The 17,938-nt window shown below is 40.1% G+C and overlaps 1 protein-coding gene across 3 annotated transcripts; it reads right to left on the reverse strand.

Moving 5' to 3' along the window:
• Nucleotides 1-218: 218 nt before the first annotated feature.
• On the reverse strand, nt 219-10,427 carry LOC147442292 (putative beta-1,4-xylosyltransferase IRX10L). Of its 3 annotated transcripts, none has more exons than XM_086528524.1 (5): nt 10,348-10,427; nt 9,290-9,491; nt 1,692-2,086; nt 1,233-1,471; nt 219-1,012 (listed from the first exon to the last, which is right to left on the reverse strand). In XM_086528524.1, exons 2-5 carry the CDS (start codon nt 9,372-9,374, stop codon nt 490-492), a joined length of 1,242 nt encoding a protein of 413 aa, XP_086384650.1. In that variant the 5' UTR covers nt 9,375-9,491; nt 10,348-10,427; the 3' UTR covers nt 219-489. The 3 variants fall into 3 exon arrangements, with proteins under 3 accessions (XP_086384650.1, XP_086384649.1, XP_086384651.1); XM_086528523.1 differs by lacking the exon at nt 10,348-10,427 and adding an exon at nt 9,685-9,820; XM_086528525.1 differs by lacking the exon at nt 10,348-10,427 and having other exon boundaries at nt 1,692-2,090; nt 9,290-9,387.
• Between the last annotated feature and the right edge of the window lie 7,511 nt (nt 10,428-17,938).

Below are 17,938 nucleotides of genomic sequence, written 5' to 3' on the forward strand. Positions count from 1 at the left end.
AGTTATCTGCTTGGCAGAGAAACCACTCCTACTCCTCGGCTTTACTTATTACAAGATGTTATGTATTGTTCTAGACCAGTCCTCTGAGGCTTGTTTGCATCCGATCATGGGGATCATCAATCTGCTCTCTTGCGTGATTTCACGAAAGCTTGCCACAGCTAGATCCCCCTCAAACACGCGGCGGTTCCTTGCTTGCCAAATATGGTGCACTCAAATAATGAGGTAGAACAAAAAATCTTCTTAAATCTTCATACGATACAAAGTATTGATAAATGTAGAAGGGTTCAACAAAATATGAACTCAAAGAATAGGTAAAAGGTTACAAAACAACAAAGGCCCAAAATTTTCAAGATTTGGAGGATAGAGGCAAATATGATGGATTCCGGGACCATTTTCTATAGTGGTGAAGTGAGGTTCTATGTACACTCATTGTTGTGACTTTTTACAAGATCACTTAATCATTTAAGGAACTTGGACCTTCAACTACAACTAAATTTGCCATGGTATAAATTCACTTGAGTTCCCATTGGTCCAATTTAGGGTGGTTGGTTGGCCTTCTTTTAGGTATATGCTACTACTATGAGGAAGCTTACTAGCAAGAGCCCTCAACACTTGATGAAATGCATCCCCATACTTTGATTTCCTTGAAAAGAGCAATGCTTGCTTTATACTTGGGCTAGATAGCATCTTTTGCTTCATTGTTACCTCCTCCATGGATATGTTTGTCAATATGGATTCCAAAATATCCACATCCTTCTCGGGAACAAACACTACCATGTCATCCCATGGTATAACATTTCTAAATGGCAACACTATGTTATCAGCAATGACGACAGGTATGCACCCAAATTCCACTGCCTCAACTATGCGTGGACTCCATGGCGCCCACCCCAATGGACACAAGCAAAATATGGATCTTTGCATGTCCTCATAGTATGTTGTTGGATGTTCAGAAGATATGTCAAAGAGGACATTGTCCTTGTATATCTCCCATATGGTTGCTCTCACCCCCCTACAAGTATATTGAACAAATAAAACAGGTGAGATAAACAATATGAAATTTATGACAGAGATTATACTTATATTCTTGAGTGCTAGTATACTACACTTGCTTTTATCACGTGTTGACATGATTCTATTTGAAAAAAGTATACATTTTATATCTTTATTTGGAAATTTTCTCAAACTTTCAATTAGGAAATAATTAGTGGATAACATGTGTAGAGTTTCACCTAGCATAGTAATCCCCTTTTGGACCATCAACATCATAGAAGGCTCCACGAAAGTAGACAAAAGTTGAACGAGGTGTGCTAGCATGTAAGATGTGGTTTGAGATCCTCCTGGGCAGGACATATGGAGGTATAATGATGGAGTCATCTTTGAAGCATGAGTGATTTACCTGCCCAAATGTTTGTATAAGAGTTGCGTGTTGAAGAAGAGGAAATATACCACGCATGATTGCTTCCTTCTCCTGCATGACAAGATGTTTAGATTAGTGTTTGCAAATACACCGCGGCTCATCGTATGGTGAACTAATGTATGCTTGGATCTATATATTTGTGTCTAGATTTTTACAAAGCATAAATATAAAAATAAAGGAACTAGAGTAAAGGAGATAACTAATGTGAACCTTCAAATTCAAAATTATAATTACATTGTGCAAAAGTACTTTAAGATTAGGGTCATCTTACATGATAATGAAAGCAAGCTCCAAAGTCATGGGGAACAACAAAGAAATGGTCAACACCGTCTGTTCGATTCCAATAGGGCCACTTGGTAGAGAGGTAGTGGATTGCACTACGCATCATGCGAGGCATGTATTTGACAAAGGGAAGCCCAGTTGTGGTGAGGTCACAATTGGTGTAGACAGGGGTGTAGAACCAATCGGCCTCCTCAGGGTCAAGTGTGCGTACTGTGCTAGACAATAAGAAAAGATGCATATGTATCTCAATTGAAAACATGTGCATTAGGCACCGCATGTCTTTTTGTACCACTCTCTTGTTGAACTTGCTTGGCATGTCATATACATACACCTTCATCTTTCTCATTGGATCTTCACCCAACTCCACATTTGGACCTTCATGACCTGGCTTTCTTGCAACAAGGAACTTGATTAATTTTCTAAACTTATATGGAGGATTTTTTTAATAAAAAAAGGATACGTGAGCTTGATTAGATTAAGCATTAGTTTCATGCCATGATAGTGGATATAAGGGGGCAATATGTATGTTGATGTTGACTTAAACCATAATCAAATTCAAAATAAATTTAAGTGTTGTACAAGCCATTGATGACTATAGATGCATGCTTGTACCTAGGTTATATCTATGCATCATTTGAATGAATGACTTTTGAGAGGAAGATGAATAATTCTTCAAATGAGCATATAGTAAAAGGTACAAGAATGCTAAACAAGGGTGTAAAGGCAGTACAAGTGATCAATTTCAAGTCTTATCATTAGATTTTAGCAGGCCAAAAATAGAAAAATATTTCTCATGCTGGGCAACATATACATAAGATGATGCAGGATTTGAGGTAGCAAGCTTCGTAGAAATTATACAAGAAAGCAAAGTGCTCATATGGGCACTCGGGCACAAGCATCACTCGGAGGATTGGTCTAGGACTACTTGTGCCTTGTTGTCAGCAGATGGAATGTTTAGGATGGGGGCAAACCTTGGCCATCGATAAATAAAAGACAAGAGTATGGGCTTTGTGTATCAAGGATGTGGAGGCGGGGTGGTAGCTGAGGTGGCTGTTCTGATAGCCGTTGTAATTTTGATCCATGGATGTTGTCATGGCTTAACATGAGCGTGATAAAACCTTGTAATTTTTTGGGTTGCTCAATATAATCCACTCACAATTGTGAGTTTTGCTATAACAAAAAAGATGATGCTAAGTTTATTTCTTTTCGGGTAAAAAATGATGTCAGTTTGAGGGATTCTACTGGTTAGTGGCTTTGATTTAACATGATACATTTAGCCTATGTAGTCTATGTAGAGAGTGAAAACTCTTTTTGCAAAAGAATGAAAGTAAGTCTTTTGACGTTCACGGTCAAAAAATTGTCAAAAGGTCATTCCATCCGTCCCACCCCTTCATATGTTTTGTAAGTAAAAAAATTCAAATTAACTAATGAGTGACACGTGGAGACTCTCTTCTCATTAGATATAGTACTAATACGACCGATCGCCTTTGACAGCCTCTCCCTCTCTCCCCTCTTTATCGCGTGCAAAAGGGTTTTTTTTTTTTTTGGACTTTAGCTTTCAAGTCACAAATTGCGACACGTGTAAAGGGCTCTCCTTTTCGCCATATTATGTTAGTAGATAGAAGTATAGATAGAAGACGATGCCAAGTTATTGACCCTCCCTAAGAAGAAAGAGGAGGAACACAAATATGTGGCAGTGACCCACAAGGTTTTTCTAGCAGTCCACACAGTTTCTCCCGAGAGCTCCATGCTTTACTAAGGCCTTAGGCCAAAAAGGTTTTCTATTATTAACTTTCCAAGTGGCAATAATCTATAAGCTTCATCCAACTCTGATTGTTCACAATAGTCCCTAAGAGTTCCACGATTTGATAAGGTCTTATATATACTAGTGTGGTCGGCGGGCTCCACCTGCCTCTCTCTCGATTTTCATGCAAGTTCTCTCTCTCTCTCTCTCTCTCTCTCTCTCTCTCTCTCTCTCTCGCGAGAGAGAGAGAGAGAGAGAGAGAGAGAGAGAGAATGGAGGGAGGGATTCCAGCCCCTCCTCCTTGCCATGCATCAGGAGCGTAGAGAGAGAGAGAGAGAGGGAGAGAGCCATAGTATCTTGATATATATCCAAAGCTTCAAAATTTTGGCAAGAGACTCATGAAAAGATTGGATCTTCCTCAATAAAACCACGATTGATGATGGCATTACACGCTCTCAAGGTGATTCACTATAGATAGACATAAAATGCCACTAACTATGAGCTCATTGGCGAAAACTTTTGTTTAGGACACTAAACAATAGATCTCTATTATAGAAGCGAATGACAAAGAGAAAAATTGGAGCAAACCCTCCAAAATTGACACAAGGGTATCAAGAATTTTTCAAAAATTTGAGGGATAGTTTATGGATTTCTTAAAATTTAAACGCTATTTAAAATGAATTAAGAAATCTCCACTATGAGAGGTGTAAGGTTGAGCCGGAGCGGAGACTCCTTAGGGTTTGCTACCTACAAGGCCGTTGAGAGGGAGGCTCAAGTCAATGCTACAACAGGGTAGCTTTCGAGGGTGGTTGGTGGGCTCGGTAGTGGAGAGGTGGGCATGTCTTGTGGAGCAACGGGGGAAGAGCCCGGGTTGCTCCATCCTCTACATCTTGCTAGGTTCCTTGATTGCGTCTCGCTTGAGCCACTCTATTTTTGGGAATAGGAAGGACGCCCCTCTAGGCTTTGACTTAAACGGCGTCTGTGGTCGTGTTGAGATCTTTCCGGCATGCAGGGTGGAAAGTGGCAGTTTCTTCCCTCCATGGTGGCACCGGAAGCTTCTCGTGGTGGGGTGGGCTCTCCTCTTAGCCCTGTATGATGGTATTGTCTTGTTCTTGCAACAGCTTTCTATAGAGTGCGTACTGGCTCCTCTCTTCACCCTTTTTTGTTTGGTGACTGGCTCATTGGCGGATGGGGATGGGCGTTCCATCCTTCCTCCTGCGGTGGCAAGCTTCTCGAGTGGGCTTTGGTAATCCTTGCATCGCCCCGTTTTTGTGGTGGCTCCCATGCTTTCCTCCCCTGTGAGGGGTCTTATGGTGATGTGGACCTTGGGCCCCGCCCTATCGGCTCTAACTGGTATGTGATGTTGGGGATGGCCTCCCTTATTCGATCGGTGTTGATATTTTGTCTCCTTGTCTATGGTCTCTCTGATGTTTACTTGATGCCTTGGCTTGACATGTGAGCACGGTTTGCCATGTAAGTTTTTTTGATTTATTCAATTCTACTCACGGTGGTGAGTTTTGAAAAAAATTAAAAATTAAAAAACAATTTGGCTAATCACCCTTTTCCTTTCCTACCTTCTCCTCACTTTGTAGTACTCGTTAACTTTATCTTCGTGGACCTATAATCTTATTGTCGTCCTTCCTTTGTCCTCTTTCTCATAACCACCTCCACTTTTGTTCTCTTTCATAAAATATAGTGATTCCTAAGCAACATCCTTATCTTTTTCCATTCATGCAACAATTTTTTACGAAAATCTTTATACCCAATTCAACAACCCCTTGATAGTTCATTATATAGTGGTAAAAATGCAAACCACGCGGCAGTTCGTTAGGGGTGGTTGCCCATATAGCCGATGTAACTGTGGTCCTTGGATGATGTCATGGTTCAACACTAGCATGTTACAAATCTAATATTTTCACCGTAGGGTAGAACTCATCTCTCTCTCTCTCTCTTTAGTTACTTCTTTAAACATGTACCAACCATCCTCTTCTACCTTTACCTTATCTCTCTAACTTTTCTAACTTGTAAATTAAGATGCTCACTTTTCTCTCTCTAGCTTTAAAGCGGTGGCCCACTCTCCACCTTTGAGTAATTGTACCAACAGTTATATAGTATGGGGGTCTATCAATTTTCTAAGGAGTGTGCTTTTCTCTTCGTTTCTCCGTCCAAAGCATAGCTAATGGATTTTTGGCTTTCTAAAAGAAGCCTTAGTGTTGAGTCTAGTTAAGCATCCTTCCAATGTTTTCAATGACAACGATGGAGACTCATCTTAAATGTTGATGGAGTTTGTCAAATGGGTCCCTTTCATCTCATAGCCTTACAATGCTTTTTAAGACTTTGCCTTGTTTATTTTTTTTTGTCCTTACTCATCTTATATTATTTTCAACATGAACACAATTTATACTCGTTCTTTTTTCTTGGGATGGACTACATTGCTTTTATTTTGTGTACCTTTTTATTTTTAAATCTTTTAAAGAGTAAAGAGCTTTTTTCATAAGAACAAGCGATTGTGACTCTCTCTCTCTCTCTCTCTCTCTCTCTATATATATATATATATATATATATGTATTTTTATTTTTGAAAAGCCATCGTAAAATCTTACCTTTTTTTGCATGTCATTGTTTTAGAATGCTAAAGTGAAGCTTCACCTTGCATAATTCTAATAAATCTATACACACACATATATTAATTAGTTCTTTTTACTTCACCTTTCATTTCACAACTTCACATGGCTTTGCATTTCTTGCATTCTATATTTTGATTCAAGTGAGTATTAACATTCGAGAAAGTCTCTTTTATTATGCGGCTGTTGGTTGAGTTTCCTCCTCACAAAGAAGAAAACCGGAAATATTAGCAAAAATGTTGAAATTTGTAAAATTTTTGGACGACTTTCTCACATATTTCATCGGTTTTTCTTCTGCTTATCATGGTTTGCAGCTAGCTAGTCTCAACTTTCAATCGGCTCAAGACTAAGCTAAGGCAATCCTTTCCCAAACACTAATACCAGTTTAATTCAACCTAGCAATTTTATCACTTTCTTATTGTTATTGAAAGCCATCGTGACCCTTTCACTTGTTTTTTCATATTTAACGCATTGATATATAATGTTAACACATCTGTATCTTTTTTAATAGTCGTACCCACCATTCTTGTAGACGATGGTACAAACACGCCTTCGAGCATTCACTAGATCATTCGAACGCACTTAAACCCATCACCTGGGTGACGGAGGACAAGTACTCAACCAACCGAGCTAGCTCCTGTCTCGGTAACACATCCATATCTTATGAAGATATTATTTTTGGCCTTCCAAAGGAAAGTCATATGGAGGGGGTAAAATTTTATACCTAAGTCCAAAATGATGATGACTTCTTAGTGTGAGTTCTCTCGCTTAGCTCTCCTTTTTTGATTTTTCGAGTCCATTGTTCAAGATGCAAGCATATGTGATTGCATCTGCAAAGACACCCTTGCTTTGTATCCTGTCGAAAACAGCCCAGAGCTTCTTGGCCCTGCCCAAGTTGGGCATATCCCACAATCTTCATTCCAAGAGACGACGTCCCTGATAGGAAGCTCCTCAAGCACTTTTTGTGCTTTATGAAGTGCACCACATTTGGCATACATGTCGACCAAGGCAGTGCCAAGCATGACGTTTTCTTTCAACACCACTGACTAACATATCATGGTGAATTATTTTGGCCATATCAGCATCTTGGGCACCACCACACAATCAGTGCAACCCAAGAGACGACATCCTGTACAAGAATGCAAGTTGATGCTCCTCAAGCACTTTTTGTGCTTAATGAAGTGCACCACATCTAGTATACATGTCGAGCAAGGCAGAGTCAAGCACGATTTTTTGCCTTCAGCAACCACTGACTAACCATATCATCGTGAATTCTTTGGCCATATCAGCATCTGGGCAATCCCAGAATCACTTCATTTCAAGGTACCATCTCGATAGAATCTTCTCAAGCACTTTTGTGTTTATGAAGTGGACCACATTTGCATACATGATAACGTAATTGCATTTGGACAGATCTTTGCAAATTTTTGAAAACAGACCGGAGCCATTTGAAAATATGATTTCATACTTGTGACTTGAGTGGCACCTTGCAAAACACTAGAGAGGAAGTCTACAGTAAGCTACCCATGTAGGAGAGAAGAGCCCATCTAGCTTGCCCACCCATGGCTGATGATGCGTTTGTGCGCTCTTCAAGTCACAAGTTCCCCCCCCCCCCCCCCCCCCCGCCCCCCAAAAAGAGTTGATGAAGCTTCATTCATATTTTTTTTCTCATTCTTTCATACTTTGTTTAACTTCATATTTTTCTACTTAGGTAGCCATGAGAATCCCTCCTAGATCGGCACTTCTTCTTCTTGTTTTTCCATCCTTGTGATTTCCTAGCCCATAGCATCACTAGCAATTTTGTGCATCCTCTTGTAGGCTCCTTTGCCATGAAGGATAACATCCTATTTGGATGCTATGGTGGAGAGCGGACATTGAATAAAAACAATGGAGGAGGAGGAGGAGGTGATGACATGCTGGGTAATCAACTAAGAGAGAAGAGACTCAGTATGAGGCGAGCCAGAGTTGTTGCACCAACATAAGGAAGCAGGCAACGGGAGAAGACAAGGATGAAGATCATGGAAGGAAGAAGGCATTGCCCAATGTTGAGTAGGCGTCACAATCCCCCTCTATCTCTCTCTCGATAGTTTCCTACGACGTTAAAATTCTCTTATTCTATCTTCTTCTCTCTCTCTCCTCTCTCTCTCTCTCTCTCTCTCTCCGCACAAAGAATACTTCCTGGAATCGCCGGATGGAGGAGCTACTGACGTGTGACAAGGAGTCGTCCCTCCCCCCATTGTAGATAGTATAGATTCTTGTTATATATATATCCAAATTAAATTATGGTAAAAATAAATTAGTTCAACTTGAGTTTATGGCGTCCTAAACAATCTTGCTACTTCTTGCTCTGCCCTAGATGTTGCAACTTGCAATTCACATTCAAAGATCAAAACAATGCTAGTTGCTCTAAATTGCCAGAGATCATTCTAATCGTACAATCATGAAGGAGGGGTGTTCTTTAGTTCATGGATTGCTAAGTCCCATCTTTCTTTGATATACCTTTGTTGGCAAGCTAAAACATGCTTTAGAGAGAAGAAGAGAGATTAGAATACGTTAATTTGTTTGTGCACTTTTTCCTCTACTATTCAATGGGCCATTTCTTTGTTTTAGAATGCCCATGTGATGCTTTGCTGAGGTGGTTTGAGAGTGACAAAGACTTTAGTGTTTGATTGGTTTTTTTTAAGCTTTGGGGCAATGCTTCAAATTTTTTTTGCTCAAAAGTTTAGGAAACCTACGGATGAGATTTTTTTTTTTTGGGGTAAAATTGACTAAATTTTTACACTAAATTGCTCTAGATTTTGAAGATTTTCTCACCTTCAAATTTAAAATTTATAGGTGGAATTACAATAAACTTAAGTTCGTTTCGAGCACTGCTTTGGAGATAGGGTAAGTAGATATATTCAAATAATTATTTATTCTTTAATGTTAAATCTTCGATTAAAAAAAACAAAGATGACTCTCTTTACTATTGCACTAATTTCTTGAGCCCACTCTCTCCATTTCTCTCTCTCTCTCTCTCTCTCTCTCTCACACACACACACACACACACACACACAGACACACCCATCTTCAACAATACTATTGTTTATTTTTGGACAGGCCATCTCTTTTTTTGGGGGTTGGTGGGGGGGGGGGGGGGAGTTTCACAACAGTGAGGAAGAATGTGTTAACCGAAAGACTATCATTTCTTATTCTTGGTTTCAATATAGGAACTATGTACCTGTAGTAGTGAAGCGAGTTTGCAGGGCTACAAGATCTCGCACGCAAAGCCCAGCAGCAACGTCAATGAGAGCAAGTGGCTCCATGTCCTTAATGTTGATGTTCGCCCCCTCATCATCCTCCTCTTCAAGCTAATCAATTGCACACCTTCAATGCCCCAAGCAGAAAAATTGCCTCATAATTATTCCAGCAACTATTAGAACCTGCTCATGTTAACAAATGAAGAAGAAATTATTACAACGTATATCAAAACACGCACACACTATCTCTCTCCCCCCCACCCCCCCCACCCCCCCCCCTCCCCTCCCTCTCTCTCTCTCTCTCTCTCTCTCTCTCTCTCTCACACACACACACACACACACACACACACACACACACTGGGTCAGTACTACTCACCCTAGAAGAGCTATGGCAGGCGCAGAGAGAGAGAGAGAGAGAGAGAGAGAGAGCAAACAATGCAGGCTTTATTCATACTGGGCTGCAAGGGCGACGGAAAACCTAGAGGGAAGACGACATACCCACTACACTGTGTGTGCGCGCGTGCGCGCGAGAGAGAGAGAGAGAGAGAGAGAGAGAGAGAGAGAGAGAGAGAGAGAGAGAGAGAGATCACGCTCCGATACGCCACAGTGAAAGTTTAACAGGACTGAGAACTACGTCATTAGTTTCTAATGTGTGTGTGTGTGTGTGTGTGTGTGAGAGAGAGAGAGAGAGAGAGAGAGAGAGAGGCTTGCCTCTTTTACTCTTGTGCAAATCTAACTACAGCACCTTTACTTGTAAGAGCCTGTTGTGAAAAAATTAAAAAATTAAAAATATATATAAATATATATATATATATATATGATATAGAGAGAGAGAGAGAGAGAGAGAGAGAGAGAGAGAGAGAAATAATTAAGGATAGCAATTTGCATGATAATGCTATTTTCTTGAGCGTGCTTTTTACGATTTGCGATGCACTTCAGTTGATTAAGAAAAGAATCTATTATTAAGCTCGTTTCAAGATAACTACTAGATTTAGGCATTAATTCTTGAGCAAAAACATGAGGAGGATGACGGCCTTACAAGCAAAGCAAGGCCAAGTCAAGGTAGCTTAATGAGGCAATGGATACTAGGCCTACTACTCTCTCAATTAACAAGGCGTTTGTTAGATAACTTTTAAGGTATTTGTTTGGGTCATATTTTCAACGCTCAAGGTAGCCTTAGTAGGAAGCCCATCAATTTACAGTGGTGGAGGCAAAGTAGGCATCACAACCATCGCCCCAAAGAACAAAGTAAAAGTGCTTTAAGCTTAACGAAAGCATATTAAAGGCATCAAGTTTAATTAGTTGTTGGTTATCTCTAACGTACCCCTTCTAATAATGTCCACCTACTATAGGACAAGAATCTACTTGGTTCATTAACCCCTTTCCATTTTCTCAATCATACACAATTCCTCTCTATGATTCTTCCAAAAGAAGAATTTAAAATTTTGAGCTAATTTTTACTATTATTACACAATTTTCCTCAAGATCTAGGTGGATTTTTTTCCCCTTTTCCTCTTGCGACATTCTTGAATCTTACACGAATGTAAGTTGAGGCACACTTTTTTGGAACATTGTATCGAACCATATGGTTTAGCTAGTTTCCTTGTCCATGTGATTGAGACAAACATGTTTACATTTGTCGAGATTTAGTGGCATTGAATATCCTTCATGTCAAAGGATATTGATGATAATTTACCTTGTCTTGCATGTCTCTAAACGCACACGCACGAGCACGAGCACGAGAGAGAGAGAGAGAGAGAGAGAGAGAGAGAGAGAGAATATGTCTACACATACTTACACACACATACACGCACATAGATGTATGAATATATGTGTATATGTATGTATACAAGTATAACAAAAGGTAAATACATATCTCTATTCAAGTATGTATGTGTGTATGTGCATACGCTCACTTTTATAGGGATACATATAGAAATTAGAACATGCTAAGTTTATGATGAAGGACTCAATCAAAGGACTTAGAAAGTGTCACATACATAGTGGAGGGTAGGAGACATGTACAAGATTGAAATGCCACATTAGGTAGCATGCTTGTAGTTGTCCAATTGTCTTGTTCCCCTTTATGCTCAACATTGAAGAAGACATAAGGAGCCAAAACCAAACTAACCAAAGCGATATAGTTGTGCAAGGACATAGCTTCAACTTCTTGAAGATAAACCTCTCACAAGGGTGATTCCTTTTGTATATAGATGCAAGGAAAAAAAAAGGGTCCTATTTACATGAGAAAAAATATCCCCTTCACTTGCACATGACATCTCTCTCTCTCTCTCTCTCTCCACGTTATAGCTCCCCGCTTTTTCACCTGAAACGGATGAGAGCATCTCATTAGATACTATCTAACGACACCGAAATCCAAAATTGAACCTCCCTATTTGATGCTTTTCATTTACCCATTAGAATGTCTAGATTTTTATGTCACTGAGAATTGTGTCACCTTTACAATCTTTACTTAGGAACAATAATTACAAGAAATTTCAGTTCTTATATCAAGTCAAAGACAACCAATTGATTTAATCCCAAGGCTTGCCGAGAGGTACACGGTGTCCAAGTCACGAGAGAATTTTCACAATTTAAAAGCCCATCAACTCAATGTTTAGTCTTGAATGTACACCTAAACAACTTTAAAATACAATAAAGTGAAATCTTGAGAGCACATGTTGCCTTTCTTTAGAGCCATAATAAATGGCCACCACTAAAAACAATTTATAATAGATTTTACCAACCTAATTTTACACCAATCAACATAAAATGACTAGAAAATAGACAATCTCGATGGATTTTTGCATAATCATAAAATGCCATATTTATTACCCCCAATAGCATAACTTTTCAAGATGAATAAACAAAATAGAATTTTTAAGCCAAAAGGATAATCAATGTTTTTGGCAGGCTCAAAGCATGGTCTTGCCCTATTGGTCGGCCAAAAGCATAGCTCCCAAAGCTTTTAGAAGTATAGTGGACTCACGATGTTCTCCTTGCGCGATATTGTGGCCAAAGAACTCCGCAAATTCTTTTGCACAGCCATAAGGAATTTCAATGCAAATGAGAGTTTTTTTGGAGTACATAAGGAGTCCTTAGTAAAGGGTTGGACTTTTGAATTACATAAGGAGTCCTTAGCAAAGAGTTGGATTTTGGGTGCATCTCTAAAGCATTGGATAAAATTTACAGCATTAGTGCCACATGTCAAGCTAATGATAATAAACTTTCATTATTATTTCTTTTAGGCCCTGTGAGAGTGTGTTGACATTTGTGTACCTCTCTTTTTTTTTTTTTGGGGGCAAAATTCACAATTGTCAGTGAATTATATTGATCAACCCAAAAAATTACAAGGTCTTGTTATACTCATGTTGAGCCATGACATCATCGAGGGACCAAAATACATTGGCTATCAGGGCAGCCACTCCTACCAACCCGCCCCCTTATCCTCGATACACAAAGTCCATTGTCATGTTCTTTTGATATCTTTTAATTACCGATGGCTAGGATTTTTCCTCGCCCTAAGCATGCCATCTGTTGACAACAAGGCACAAGTAGTCCTAGACCAATCCTCCGAGTGTTGCTTGCACTCGAGTGTCCATATTAGCACTTTGATTTCTTGTATAATTTTTGCGAAGCTTGCCACCTCGAAACCTCCTTCAAACACACGGCGTTTCCTTGTCTGCCATATGCTATGTAAGAAGAAGTACCGGGCGATTTGAGTGCTGATGAGGAGGGCAGGACTACCTAAATTCTTCCCTCCAAGGAATAGATCAATCTTGAAAAAACCAATTTTCTATGTTCTTTGGATCCACTTGCATATTTTCCCTGCGAGGCCTTTGATAGTTGGGCAATCCATAAAGAGGTGGGCTAGATCTTCACTAGCAAACCTACACCCCAAGCATTGATCTGAGCCAATCCCCCTCTCATGAATCTTCACCCCCGTCGGTAGAGCACCCCAGATTACCTTCCACAAAAATACCTTCATGTGCTGCAGAACCTTAGGCTTCTAGATGTTCTCCATTACTTGCTCCCACCTATCCTCCGTCCATGGTTTTTTTCCAGTAAGGGGGCTAGACCAATTCTTCTTATGTATCATTGTATGATAAATGTATTTAGGATGGGGTTTCCATAAGAGACTGCTTCCGGGCCATTTCCTGGCATTCTAGTCAAACTCCGAATCACAGATTGGCATCACTATATTGTCAAGCTCTTTCATCACTTTGTGGACAAGCAAGACCTCCAAGCTATTAAGTTGGTACTGGGTAACTAGAAGATCAATGGTTTTCCAACTCTTGTTGTCACTATCCCAGAAGTGCCCAAGTCAATTCAGACCCTTATTATTCAGCTTCCTGGCTGTCTCTATCCAATAGGGAATTTGTGGTGGATCTACAACTTTGGACAGTCAGGGGGACCAATGCAAAATGGAGTTCTTGAAGTATCTGGTTTGTTCCCCCCACTTTAAGACTCCTGCTGCTCTATTCCATTTTTTAATCAATTCTCCTGAGCTGCCCCCCAGTCTTAGGGTAGACCACGACAGGAAAATAGTTTGTCATGAATCTCCACCCCTCTCTATTTACCACCTTTTGAGCCAAGTTTAGTTGCTTCTATCATATCTTTGATCATGACAACCCAAACTTGATCTTGTTTAGCCAAGGAAACAACAAATTTGGCACAACAAGATTCTGCATGGGGGGCCACTTGGTTGAGAATTCCAAGGCCTCCTTGATTCACCGGTCAAGCAACTGATTCCCAACGGGCCCATTGCCATGGCCTGAGGATTTCGTGTTGTTTTTCCATAAAAACCTTTCTACTGGTTTTAAGAACTCTTTCTAGTGACACTTAGCCATCTTGAGAAGCGGGCTAGTGAAGGCAATATAAGGAATCATAAAGGCATTTATAACTTTTATCCGACTTTGGAATGGGAGAAGAGCATACTCCCATCTACTCATTTTTGTTTTGATTTTTTCAAGCACCCACTCGAATCATTTTTTGTGAGTTATGTCCACCCCCAAGGGTGCTCCCATATGTCTGAAGATATTCCCTTTTGTGACAATCTCCCCTGACCAATGAGAAGGGTCAAATGAGTCATTTTTCCGATAGGGAGATCAACCTTGACTTCTCTATATTACACTTGGACCCCGAAGCTACCACGAATATTTGTACAATCTCCAGAGCTTTCCTGATGACTTGGGGGCACGCCTTCAAGAAGAGGAGAGAATCGTCTGCAAAAAGTTTTGCTAGGAGTTGGCTATTTCCTGGTAAAGCCAGGCCTTGCAACTCCCATCGTTCCTGTACTAGCTTCAAGCGTCATGATTAAAGGATGCGATCCTATGGCGATCCTATGGCAAAAATCAGGGGGTCCAAGGGGCATCCCTGCTTAATAGACCTTTTGACCTCAAAAGAGCCCACAATTCTATCGTTGAATAGGAGCTCTGAGTGGCTTCCAGCCCCTAGTACACGTACCAGACGACATAGGCGAGGCCTAAAGCCCAGAGCTTCCATGACGGCTTCTATATATGTCCATGTTATTCTGTCATAAGGCTAATCCAGGTCCAACTGCAGCAGAATTCACTCTTGCTTTGTGACAATTGCGTTTTGATGCCCACCATTGCTGCCAAGGTGTTATCGTAAATGGACCTTCCTTTCATGAACCCATGTTAATGGGGAGAGATGATCTTGTTTAGTAAGGGGACAAGTATGAGGGCTACTGCTTTAGCAATAATTTTGTAGGCCACAGACATCATTGTTGTAGGGCGCCAATGTTTCAGTTGAGAACAACAGATCTGCTTTGGGGTGGGTTTGATAAGCCCTCTCTTTACACTTATCTCCAACGACCCTTCGACAATGGCTTTATTGGCCAACCTTGTGATTGGGCCCTTGAGACCATCCCAAAATTCTCTACAAAATTCTACCGTCATCCCATCCCAACCAGGGGACTTTTCCTTGCCAAGGGCGTGCAATGCTAGTAAACATTAGTCTTCGGAAAATGCCCTTTCCAAGCTATTAGCTTCTAAGTGGGAATCTTATTCTTGACACTCTGAAGTAAGGTCCCTCTGGCTTCTTCCACTTCTTGGGATTGGATCTCTGGCCGTCCAATGATTTGACTAAGATAGCTCAACATTAGATGAGTCATCTCATCCTGGTTATGAACTGCTGTCCCTTTTTCATCATAGAGCGAGCGGACGTGGCCCCGGCTCTTCTTGATTTTTAAAGCCCTAAAAAACTGAGCTTGATTAGAGGCTTCAGGTTGAAGGAAAGTCTCCTTGGAGAGAAGCCTTGCCTTTCTGATATCTTCTAACTGCTCATTAGCAAGGTTAGATTTGGCTTCGATCCATCGTTTGTGCTCATTCTCAGTAGCAAGCCCATTGGAGTTTTTGGAGGTAAGCAATTGTACCTCCGCTGCAAGATGCATAAGGTGTACCTCCCTAACTCTCTTGATTCGGGGGCCCGAGGTTTTGATTGTTTTATGGATGCTCCGAGCAAAGAGGTCCCACACATTGTGTTTGTTGAGGTCAACATCTTTTCTAAGCTTACCTAGTGCTTTCTTGGTTAGATTCCTGAAAAGAGGGTCTCTGAATAGGTGTGCCCCTGTTACTAACAGTTTTTTCTTGCCTCTTGGGGTCTGATCCTCCCCTGTACTTAAAATGTATGTGCAGCGGTATGTGATCTGAAAGGCTTTTTGTTGGGACTATCTTCATCTCCATCAATGGCAGAATCCAGTCAGCTTAGTGTGAGCAATAGCATATGTCCAGCCTGGAGGCAGTGCGAGCATACAGGAGGCTTGTGTAGGTGAAACCAGGCGTGCTGTTCCATGGGCCGACTTCTCATAAGTCAATCATTTCCCACTTTTCGCACAAACTTTGCCATTTAGACCTTTCCAAGCCATCCAACATACTGGAGGATCCTGTTCTATCCCTGCTCTTTTCTACCGTGTTGAAGTCGCCAACCAACAACCACTCACCTTCAATAGGAGTATCTCTAAGATGCATCCATAGTTTAGCTCTATCTTTTGCATTGCAAGAGCTGTACACATTCACACTAGTGAAGGGATACCCTTCCCATCTGATTCTACTCCCCAGGATTCTGTCGGAACGATGGTTTAGAACCAACTTCGGCTCCAATTATCTTTTCGCAATGCTGAGGACGCCACTAAAATCGTTACTTCCTTCTCCATAGAATACAAGTTTCTTTCCTAGCACCTGCTTTCTCTTGCAAGCTATGGGCATCTAAGTGGTGTTCCTGGATGGCCCAACAGTTGATTGCCTTCTCCTTTTTTATTTCCCCTCTGTTTTTGGCATGTGGAAAGCCATAGGGTTCATTGTGCAAGGTTGTTCCAACACCGAAGCCGTTGGATTCTTTGGTTTGATGATCGCCACATGGCAAGGGTCTTTGTAAAATAACTTTGTTGTCCCTTCAATTGTTTCCTTACATCACCTTTTCATGGATGTTATGCAAGTTTATTGTTTCCTTATAGTGATTAGATCTACCTTTTCATACAAACAATTATAAAATTCTCTGTTTTTTGTTTGTAAATATTTTCATTCGTTTCACAGTGTTACTATGGCTTGACTTTCCATTCCTGATTCTTTTAGAATGCCTATGTGAAGTTTCATATTGTTTCTTACAATTCACATATAATTTCTTCTAAATCTTAGCAAATATAAGCCTTGTTATGGTATTTAATTGGTGTTCTTGAGAGGTCTAACAAGAATCCCAGCTAAGTGAGTCTCTTATTTATTATTTATAGAGTCATGGCCTATTAGCTTAAAGACCTTCAATAAAGTAAGTGTCTCTAATTGTCTCTTGTATGAATGTATCTAAACCATCTCTCATTAATTCACTTAGGCTATTTAAGAATTATTTGGGATAATAATTAGTGATATTTATGAAAACTTTAAAGACTTTCTTTTACATTGCAAAACTGCACACTCAAAGTTCTTGTTTAACACGCAATATAAGCTATTAAGATGAGCATGACTTCAAAAAGTTACATCGATCAATAAATCATAGCAAACTCCACAAAAAAAATCTTACTAAAGCATTTATATTCTCATTTCCATGCTTAGATAGTCACAATTAAATTAATATTTTGATAAGTTTTATTGAACCAAACCTCAAGATGCATAACAGTGTATACAATTTATGTAAATTGAATCTCAAAATAATTTGTATTTGATTGGTTTTAATCTATAGAATCACTTTAAAGCGTACTTTTTAACTAAAATTACCACATTGATTTTTGTCTTTCTAAAAGAAGCCTTAGACGAGAGTTGAGTTAAGCATACTTTCAATGTTTTCGGTGATGATTGAGATTTACCTTAAATGTTATTTAAACTTTATAATATTAAATGGATCTTTTATTGCACCTTTCATTTTGCATCCTCACGTTGTTACCATTTACATGTGGTAGTGATGTGTGTGAACACACTAGGACCGCCGGGTGTTTTTTCCCTCTTTAGGGGGTTTTTTTCCCCCGTGCATTGTATATACGCCCATCACTCTAGAGCTATCTATTTTTCCATTTCACACAAAGTAATACACTCTCTATTAGTATCAGAGCAGGTTGCGTTCTCCCGGGCTTAGTCGCCAGCAGCTCCAGCACACGCATGCCCACTTTCTTCGATTAT

This window comes from Adiantum capillus-veneris, chromosome 14 (genome assembly GCF_014529385.1).
Source record: "Adiantum capillus-veneris isolate H3 chromosome 14, ASM1452938v2, whole genome shotgun sequence".
Taxonomy (NCBI): domain Eukaryota; kingdom Viridiplantae; phylum Streptophyta; class Polypodiopsida; order Polypodiales; family Pteridaceae; genus Adiantum; species Adiantum capillus-veneris.

Coding starts and splice junctions, on each gene's coding strand:
- LOC147442292 (XM_086528524.1), bottom strand. CDS start 9,374: ATGGAGCCACTTGCTCTCATTGACGTTGCTGCTGGGCTTTGCGTGCGA. Junction 2,087..9,289: donor AACTCGCTTCACTACTACAG/GTACATAGTTCC, acceptor CAAGAAAGCCAG/GTCATGAAGGTCCAAATGTG. Junction 1,013..1,232: donor AAAGGGGATTACTATGCTAG/GTGAAACTCTAC, acceptor ATATACTTGTAG/GGGGGTGAGAGCAACCATAT.